This window comes from Mustelus asterias, chromosome 16, assembly GCF_964213995.1.
Source record: "Mustelus asterias chromosome 16, sMusAst1.hap1.1, whole genome shotgun sequence".
NCBI lineage: Eukaryota > Metazoa > Chordata > Chondrichthyes > Carcharhiniformes > Triakidae > Mustelus > Mustelus asterias.
Genome location: NC_135816.1, coordinates 25,178,795 through 25,188,619, shown reverse-complemented (window position 1 = coordinate 25,188,619; position 9,825 = coordinate 25,178,795). Strand labels below are relative to the sequence as shown.

The 9,825-nt window shown below is 44.3% G+C and overlaps 2 protein-coding genes across 6 annotated transcripts in view; one reads left to right on the top strand and one right to left on the bottom strand.

Moving 5' to 3' along the window:
* The window catches only part of rnf14 (ring finger protein 14), a 28,993-nt gene extending 25,793 nt beyond the window's left edge, over positions 1-3,200 (bottom strand). Inside the window, exons 1-3 of one of the 5 annotated variants that reach the window (XM_078230788.1) lie at positions 3,070-3,136; positions 1,099-1,258; positions 580-744 (exon numbers count right to left, since the gene is read on the bottom strand). The gene's annotated coding sequence lies outside the window, so the exon portion shown is untranslated. Of the gene's footprint in view, positions 1-579; positions 748-1,098; positions 1,259-3,069 lie in introns of those variants that run through there. The other 4 variants (XM_078230787.1, XM_078230790.1, XM_078230792.1 and 1 more) reach the window with 4 other exon arrangements.
* A 226-nt stretch (positions 3,201-3,426) lies between these two features.
* The window catches only part of hspa4b (heat shock protein 4b), a 61,793-nt gene continuing 55,394 nt past the window's right edge, over positions 3,427-9,825 (top strand). Inside the window, exon 1 of the mRNA XM_078230786.1 lies at positions 3,427-3,811. Coding sequence (XP_078086912.1) covers positions 3,705-3,811 — 107 coding nt within the window. The 5' untranslated portion in view covers positions 3,427-3,704. The remainder of the gene's footprint in view (positions 3,812-9,825) is intronic.

The window sequence follows — 9,825 nt, the reverse complement described above, 5'->3', positions numbered from 1 at the left end:
TAAACACAGTAAGAAGTTTAACAACACCAGGTTAAAGTCCAACAGGTTTATTTGGTAGCAAAAGCCGCACAAGCTTTCAGAGCTCCAAGCCCCTTCTTCAGGTGAGTGGGAATTCTGTTCACAAACAGAGCTTATAAAGACACAGACTCAATTTACATGAATAATGGTTGGAATGCGAATACTTACAGCTAACTTACAGCTTGATTAGCTGTAAGTCTTCGCATTCCAACCATTATTCATGTAAATTGAGTCTATGTCTTTATATGCCCTGTTTGTGAACAGAATTCCCACTCACCTGAAGAAGGGGCTTGGAGCTCCGAAAGCTTGTGTGGCTTTTGCTACCAAATAAACCTGTTGGACTTTAACCTGGTGTTGTTAAACTTCTTACTGTGTAAAACAAACGCTCCAGGTCTAAGATGAGTACCTATCCAATGCTACCAGCTACCAGTCTATAAGGTTGTGCTCGACAAATCACACCCTGCAAAACAGATCTGAATTCTAAACATACCCCTTGCAAGAAACATGATATACATATATTTCTTAAAGACACAATATCAACACAATAAGATCTAGCAGTACCTGAGGTTATTATGAAGGAGGAAAACCAAGTCGGGCAACAATCTGCACCCCAGTTTCCCCTTTCTGCCTAGTTTCCTAAATGCTCTATCGTTCCCATTGTGTCTTCAGGCACCCAGTCTCCCCCGACTACTTTCTTCAGTAGCTGCTGGTTCTTGTCTTTATGCTCTGCTGTAAATGCACATATTGCACCATTAATCAGTTTGCTGGCTTCTACAGTTTTTAAATAAATATAATTATTTTTTAAATGTTACTTCATAAATTAAAAGTCCTCTTGTTCATCTAGTTTTAAATAAAAGAAAATTCCTTCACTCGAAAATGATTCATAAGGAAGGTTTTGGCAGATTTTACTGGGGAGAAAAAGAGTAAAGGAGGAGAAACCCACACACCAAACAAATTTTGGTGGCACCTAAGGAAAACAGAAACCACAGCTTTTGTTATTCACAGCGGTGTTAATTGGGCATTTTGTTTGACTGAGCATTTCACAACAGGAAAGTTGTTCACGCATTAAAGGAGGCCTACCTGAAATAAATCTGTGAGAAGTCAATCTTCAACACACTTAAAGGTCTTTTGGAGAAAGCAGTGACACTTCCCAGGATGAGGGGGCCCCACACTTCTACGCCTGTTGGTGCACTGACTGGATGCTAGGGATTTTTTTGCCAGCCACATCAGCTCTGAATACCTAAGAACATAAGAAAATATTCTGTCATTCAATAAGAATGTGGTTGATCTGATCTTGACCACAACTCCACTTTCTTGCTTGATTCTCCCTTGATTTCACTATAGTCCAAGATTCTGTCTATCTCAGCCTTGAATGTATTCCAGTATATTCCTCCTTAAACAAGGAGGCTAATACTGTAAAAACCACTCGAGATATGGACTCACCAACAGTCACTCAAGGCTGGAATTGATCCCAGGTCCTTGGCACTGTAAGGCAGCAGTGCTAACCACTGAGCCTCCGTGCCATCCATAGAATGTGGGCATCGATCCCACTACCGTTCTTGTTAGCTAACCAATTCTCTATCCGTGCTGTTATCCACACACCATGAGCTCTTATTTGTGTGGTAACCTTTAATGTGGCACATTTTCAAATGTCTTTTGTTAATCCAAATATACCACATCCACAGGCTCTCCTTTATCCACATTGTTTGTTACTGCCTCAAAGAACTCTAATAACTTAGTCAAATACGATTTCCTTTACACAAAGCCAAGTTGTTTTGCCTGATTGCATTGAGATTTTCCAAGTTCCCAGCTATAATCTCCTTCGTAATAGATTCTAATATTTTCCCTGCTACAGATGTTAAGCTCTGCTTCCCTCCTGTCTTGAATGGAGGAGCTGCATTCACTATTTTCCAATCTGATGGGGCTTTTCCAGAATCTAGGGGATTTTGAAAAACCAAAACCGCAATCATTCGAAGCAGTGGCTTACTGCCACCTTCTCAAATGCAATTAGGGAAGGGCAATAAATGCTGGCTTTACTAGTGGTATCCATATCGCAAGATGGGTGGTGGGCAGCATGGTGGTTAGCATTGCTGCCTCAACGCCAGGGACCTGGGTTCAATTCTGGCCTTAGGTGACTCTCTGTGTGGAGTTTGCACATTCTCCCCATGTCTGCGTGGGTTTCCTCCGGGTGCTCCGGTTTCCTCCCACAGTCCAAAGATGTGCAGGTTAGGTTGACTGGCCATGCTAAATTGCCCCTCAGTGTCAGGGGGACTAGCTAGGGTAAATACATGGGATTACAGGGATAGGGCCTGGGTGGGATTGTGGTCTGTGCAGACTCCATGGCCTCTTTCTGCACTGTAGGGAATCTATGATTCTATGAAGGTGAATATAAAAACTAAAGAATGTTTCATCAGGAGCACAGACAACTATTTACATGGGTATCTCCCAATATAAATGCTCGTATAGCCTTTTCATTGCAACCAAAACCTTGTGACAACCAGGAAGTGAAGTCTGTAAACAGATGGTACAGAGATAAAAAAAACAAGATAAAGACTCGCATTGCTCGAGCAAATTAAAAAAAATACACAGGGTCATTGAATTCAATTCCAAAACACCACCAGCAAAAAGAAATCCAAGAAGCATTGGCCAAAATGTGACTGAGAGATAATTTGGTGATCCCTGGTGTGTCCATGGCAGCACCTCTCACCCCTGAGTATAAACAGTACAGCACCGGGCCTCACCATAGCAACCATCCCCTGGCCAGATGGGCCCAAAACCAGCCCTATTTTGGACATTGATTTTCCTAACATGGAGCGGTGGGGAGACAGGTCCCTCGCCTCACACTGGCATCGTGTGCCGGCCGGTTTTGCTGCCACCTCAACATTGCAGTGGGATGAACTCCACCAGAGGTCAAGACCAACGCGAAAGTAACTCCACATTGCCCTTCTTGAACACCCGTCTGCCCCCGCACTCCCCCACCCAAGCCCCGCAAACATAATTCCTGAAACGCTTCAGACAACACAGCAGCGAAACATAAATGGGTCTTATTACCGGTACGTCAATAGGAATGGCCTTTACGCCAGGGCGACAGCTTCGCCTCCAAATCCCCTCCCCCCCCGCCCCCCACAACTCCCGCGCTGAGGGTAGAGCGCGCAGGCGTAGACACCGCCTCCCCGAGCTCCGGCCTCTGAAGATAGAGTGCGCATGCGCAGACGCCAAACTGCCTTCTCTGGTCTCTCCCCTCTGCTTCGCCCCCCTCAACGCCTTCCAATGACGTCACGGGAGAACGCCCGTGAGATGTCATCGCGCAACAAAGCGCACCTCCCCCCCCCCCCTTGCGTCACCCGGCGTCAAAAACCAATGACGTCTGAAAGGGAGCCAATTCTCGCGATATCGGAGCCGGCCGGCGCTGCGCGAGAATCTATCGCAGTGACTGGAGAGGAGGCGAGACGAGACGAGGCGGCGGTTTGTGCTCTCCATTCACGAGAACAATATCGCAGGGAGAGAAGAGAGGATATCGGAGGCCGGTCACCTTTAGGAGAGCAGAGGCTTTGTCTGTCTGTGTGGAGGAGGAGGAGGAGCAGGACGGGGCGGCTGGGAGAGTGAAAGCGAGGCGGTCAGGACGCGGGCTTTAAGCGTCTAGTCGAGAGTTTATCCGCAGTGTGCGCTGTCCTCGAATCCCGGAGATGTCGGTGGTCGGCTTCGATGTTGGCTTCCAGAGCTGCTATGTGGCCGTGGCCCGGGGCGGCGGCATCGAGACGGCCGCCAACGAATACAGCGACAGAAGCACCCCGTAAGTAGCAGCCGACACACACCGGCTCCCCTCGCTCTGTCTGTCCCCCTTGCAGTGAATGTGCCGGTTGCTTTTGCGGCCTACTTTCCATCCCGCCCCACCCCCCACTCTCTCTCCCTCGCTCAGCCACGCGCGTGGCCGGCCAGGGGAGGGAGGCACTGACTTGACTTGACTGACTGACAGCTTACTCATTGCCCCATGCGCTTCGCCTACCTTCTAGAATTTTCCTTCTAACTTCTCTCTTGATCAATGGCGCCAACATTTGTGTTTCTTTTTTCTGTCTCAAACAAAACATCATTATCCGGTTCAATCTTACAGAAAATCCCTTTTCTGCATTTCAAATCAGCACCTCGTTTTTTTCCCCCCTCATTATTGCAAGTTTGAAAGTGAGTTGCCCTGTTCTAAGATTATTGCGAAATCTTATCACTTGCATTGACCATGTTGCCAGTGATTTTTTTTTTTGTTGGGGGTGCTAGGGGGAGGGAGATTGAGTGGGATCTGTTTTTTCCAGATCAAGACTTTTGATCCTCTTTCTATCCCCCCCACCTTCAAATAATGTTTACAGTTGCTGTCAATCGTACATTCTCAATAAGTTTCAATTCTATTTAATGACATTTGTGTGTGCTGGGAAATTGATGTAGCATGTAAGATCGATTACGATTTCAATAGCATTTAACAAATCCTATATTGGAATTGTTGATCTGATTTCTCCCTCAATGAAGGGACTGCATGGTGGCACAGTCGTTAGCACTGCTGCCTCACACCTCCAGGGACTCGGTTTCAATTCCTTCGTTGACTGTGTGGAGTTTGCATGTTCTCCCTATGTCTGCAGGGGTTTGCACCCAAAGTCGAAAGACTTGTAGGTTAGGTGGATTGGCCATGTTAAACTGCCCCTTTAGTGCCAGAGGGACCAGCAGGGTAAATACATGGGGTTACAGGGATAGGGCCTTGGTGCAATTGTTGTCAGTGTATGCTCAATGGGCTGAATGGCCTCCTTTTGCACTGTAGGGATTCTATGATGACTCTATCAATGAAATGTCATCTGCCTACGAGGTTAGCTTATATTTCCGGAGCGGCTGCCTTACCTGAGTATTTATGGCCATTTTTTGTTTTATTTCAGATTTTCAGGATCCAAAATGTTTGATTTTTGACTTGTCATCTCTCTTTGCTAGTTTACATCTTTACCCATCTTCCTACCTTGCTTGGCACCCCTGCCCTTCCTCGAAGCATGTTGCAGTGAAGGTGTGCAATTTCTTTTGGACTAGTGCAGAATTGTGCTACTGCCCTGAACACTTCTAAATCAGCTTCCCAACCGGTCAGTGAAAAGTGATCAGTTTTCCACTGACTTTCACACTTGCATGCTGCACACATATCCTCGTGCTAAACCAGCCTCTGACATATTGCAGTAGTAAAGACACTGCAGCTCACTGCCTATGTTAATTGACATAACATGAAGGAGTTACTATTGTTTTAGCCATTTTTGTCTCTGCAGTGGTTTTTTAAAATCGGGTTTTGCTTAGGCCATGTTAATTAGGTTGTTTCTGTGTGTTCTGCAGTCAATTTAAGTTGCACAGTTTGTTTATGTTTACTTTATCCATACCATTCACATTTTAAAGGCCTACCTAGATTTCCTTTTCTCTGATCAAATTTAATTGGTTTTTTTTTTTCTTGACTTGGATTTGGCATCATATCAAGAACTTAAATCTCTCATCATTGGCCTCTTGCTGTGCCATAAGATGCTTTCAGTCTGCATTGCATATGTCAGCTATTTTGAGAACTGTCCAGTTTAGTAGATGTTCCAGCATCTTTCCCTATAATTCTGCAAATTAGTCCTCTTCAGGTACACGAAAGGGCTTATGAAATCTGATTTCACCACCATTTCAGGTAGTGCATTTTAAATCTTAATTCTGTGATGGACAGGGTGGGCATCAAGGAGACATCTAGAAACTCTGGTAACTGACCCACTTGTCAAAGGAAACCATTTTCTCCTCGTGCGCTCAATGCATCTTTTTGAAAACTATTAGAATTGCACACCATAGGGTCAAAGATGTGCATTTATAAATGCCTTGTTTTCAAACGTAATGCATTTGTGGTGGCATGGTATAGCAAAGTGGGTGGCGATACATGGCGCACAACCCTGACTCCTCAGCATTTACTTTGTGCAAACCAGAAGGCTTTTCAAAAGCAGTTAACCAATATAAAATCAGCAGTGGTGTTCAGTCACAATCAGGACTTTGGGGAAGTTAGTCATGAAAACTTGAACTGCATGACTTTGGAGATGGATTTTTGTATATTACAATCAAAAGCAATATAAATTTCTTCGCGTTTTCCTCTGTGAAGGAAAACGATGACAGATTCTACTGAGATGCACTTGTACCAGTTGTGGATAGCTTGCATTTGCTGCTAACCCACACACCCATGCCTACTAAACCAGGCACTTGTACCCGAGTGACTGTTTCATCTGTAAACGATATTTGACCTGCAGATAACTGTCTCCATAATAGAATCTACAATAGAACTACAAAAGGTTGTGAATGTAGCCCAATCCATCATGCAAACCAGCCTCCCATCCATTGACTTTGTCTACACTTCCCGCTGCCTCGGCAAAGCAGCCAGCATAATTAAGGACGCCACGCAGCCCGGACATTCTCTCTTCCACCTTCCGTCAGGGAAAAAGATACAAAAGTCTGAGGTCATGTACCAACCGACTCGAGAACAGCTTCTTCCCTGCTGCTGTCAGACTTTTGAATGGATTTACCTTGCATTAAGTTGATCTTTCTCTACACCCTACCTATGACTGTAACATTACATTCTGCACTCTCTCGTTTCCTTCTGTATGAATGGTATGCTTTGTCTGTATAGCGAGCAAGAAGCAATGCTTTTCACTATGTTAATACATGTGCAATAATAAATCAAATCATATCATTGCCTGGTATGGAAGGGCTTAGTTATGAGGAGAGATTGGGTAAACTGGGGTTGTTACTGGAAAGACGGAGGATGAGGGGTGACCTAATAGAGGTGTATAAAATTATGAAAGGCATAGATAGGGTGAACAGTGGGAAGCTTTTTCCCAGGTCGGTGGTGACGTTCACGAGGGGTCATAGGTTCAAGGGGGGGGGGGGGAGGTTTAACACGGATATCAGAAGGATGTATTTTACACAGAGGGTGGTGGGGGCCTGGAATGTGCTGCCGGGCAAGGTGGTGGAGGCAGACACACTGAGAACGTTTAAGACTTATCTAGATAGCCACATGAACAGAGTGGGAATGGAGGGATACAAAAGAATGGTCTAGTTTGGACCAGGGAGCGGCACGGGCTTGGAGGGCTGAAGGGCCTGTTCCTGTGCTGTATTGTTCTTTGTCTTTGTTCTAATCCTACAGTGCAGAAGGAAGCCATTCAGCCCATCGAGTCTGCACCGACCACAATCCCACCCAGGCCCTTTCCCCATAATCCGACTTATTTACCCTACTAATCCCCTGACACTAAGGGGCAATTGAGCATGGCCAATCAACCTAACTCGCACATTTTTGAGGCAGTGGCATTATGATAATATCACTAGACTAGTAATCCAGAGACCCAGGGTAATGCTCTGGGGACCTGGGTTTGAATCCCACCATGGCCGATGGTGAAATTTGAATTTATTTGGAATTAAAAGTCTAATGATCACCATGAAACCTTTGTCAATTGTTGTAAATCCCCATCTGTTTTACTAATGTCCTTTAGGAAAGGAAATCTGCTGTCCTTATCCGGTCTGGCCTATGTGTGACTCCAGATCCACAGCAATGTGGTTGATTCTTAATGCCTTGTGAAATGGCCTCAAAGCTACTCAGTACAAAGGATGGGCGATAATGCTGCTGAGCCAGCGATGCCCACATCCAATGAATAAACCAAAAAAGATGGCAATAACAAGGTCACCATAACGCTTCAGACTCTCTCCAAGCTGACGCATCCAGTTCACCGTCTGTGGGTACAACAAGTAGGTCACGTACTCCAGGGAAAATTGAGGATTTTCCTGCGTCGCCTGATTTCTAGCAAATTAATAATGGTGGCAGTGTGGCTACCCAGATCTCCATACACATTTCAGCAGCCTTCATGAACTTTCATTCCATCAGTGTGCAGGTGATTCGTGCACAGCAAAGCACACCTGTATGCTGACGTCCCAGGTAGCAGTTATAATTTTCTTTTCAGATAACCCTGTGGACTGCTTAAAAGAGAAAAGGATGGAAAATGATTGCTCAAAGAACAAGGCTACTTTGAAACTTCAGTTTGTGACACTATTGTAATAGCCAGCAGGAAAATTGTACATGTATGTTATAGCACGTCAGATCCTGCAGAACTTGGTTCCATATTAATAGTCAGCCCATACTGCACATCCTGAGCAGCTAGATGAGATAGAGAAGACCCACAGACACCCTAGCGCATAGCAAGACCCTGACAACTTAACAGATGGTATCTTTGCTGTAACAACTTGCAGCAGAGCCTCATTCCAATGTTGTCCAGCAGCAGAATTTGCGCAGTGGCCTCTTCAGACATATGAGCTTAAAACTTTTGTGGCATTTTTCCTGTCCTGGCTTGCTCCTTTTGTCCTCCTTGCCACCATATCCTGTTAGTAGAGAATAAATGTTCAGTTGTTGAAATTTGAAGAGCACTCTGTGATATCCAAGTGCCCATCCTGCCCATTCTTACTGTGGGTAAGTAAATAAATTTTGCATCGTTCAATTTTTTTTATGGGGAGCTTGTTTTATGAGCTCACCTTTTAGAGATTGGAACAATAATTTGATGTCTGTATTCATGCCTAAAGTAAGAGTTTTAACAACACCAGGTAAAACTCTTACTGTGTTTACCCCAGTCCAACGCCAGCACCTCCACATCATTCATGCCTAAAGACAGTGACTCCCCCCGCCAAGATCTCAGCATAAGCATATAATTATGGCTGTTGGGCTCAACTGTTCCTAATCTTTGCCAATGCAAAGCTTGTAATACAGCTGCACTCAAATGTCAAGTCAGGGGATTCTAATCAATGTTCCAGAAGCGGGTTATACTGATTAATAAGGTATCTTTGTGATAGTTCCCAGCCCTTGATATAAAATGACCTGGATTTTATGAATGAGCTAATCATACAATTCTTTTATTTTTGAACTGCCTTTATATTTATTCATCTGCTGTTCCATGACTTGTCGCAACAAATGCACCAAACCTAATTTACTCATGACAAGTTTTGTAACATTACTGGACGTGCTCTCTTGTGATTCAAAGCCAAGAGATTCTGTCCTTACTAATTAGTGTTTTATTTTCTTTCTTGATGACATGCAATACTTTTGCTGTGGAGTAAGGGAGAATGTAGGGATGGAAAGCCACCTGATGGTTGCTGAAGACATAGTAGTCCATAATTCATATTTGCCTACACTAGGAATGCAGATTGTTTTGGCTCCTACCTTTTATACTGTGTGCTTTCCAAAAGAGAATTTTCTCTACGTAAAGTAGCCACACCATTCATTGTTTTGTTTTTTTCCTCTAGAGTGATTTTAAACATTTATAATTCCTTGATGTTCATTACTCCCTCCATGTACGTTATAAATGCCCATTCCTCATTTGGACTCCTTCCACTAGTGTTTCTGGAGCTTACACATTCCCAATATCTTGCATTTTGCTTGCTTTTTTGGGGGGGGACAAAAACAGAAGCCTTCAAGAACTTTCTTACATTACTGGTTAGATTGATGTATGAAGTGATTCCATTTGGATTTGTGGTTGGCAAATCTTGTACCAGGAAAGTGTGTGTGTTTGCGGGGGAATGAGTTTTAAAATGGCCAATGCACATGCTGTGCGGTCTAAGCAGAGTGGAAAGATCATAAAAGCATGGTTACAACACAGAAGGCGGCCATTTGGCCCATCATATCCATGCCTGTCTGCAAGAGCAGTATAGCTAATGTCCCCTACCATTTATTTTTTTTGTTCGTGTCATAAGTAGGCTTACATTAACACTGCAATGAAGTTACTGTGAAAATCCCCTAGTTTC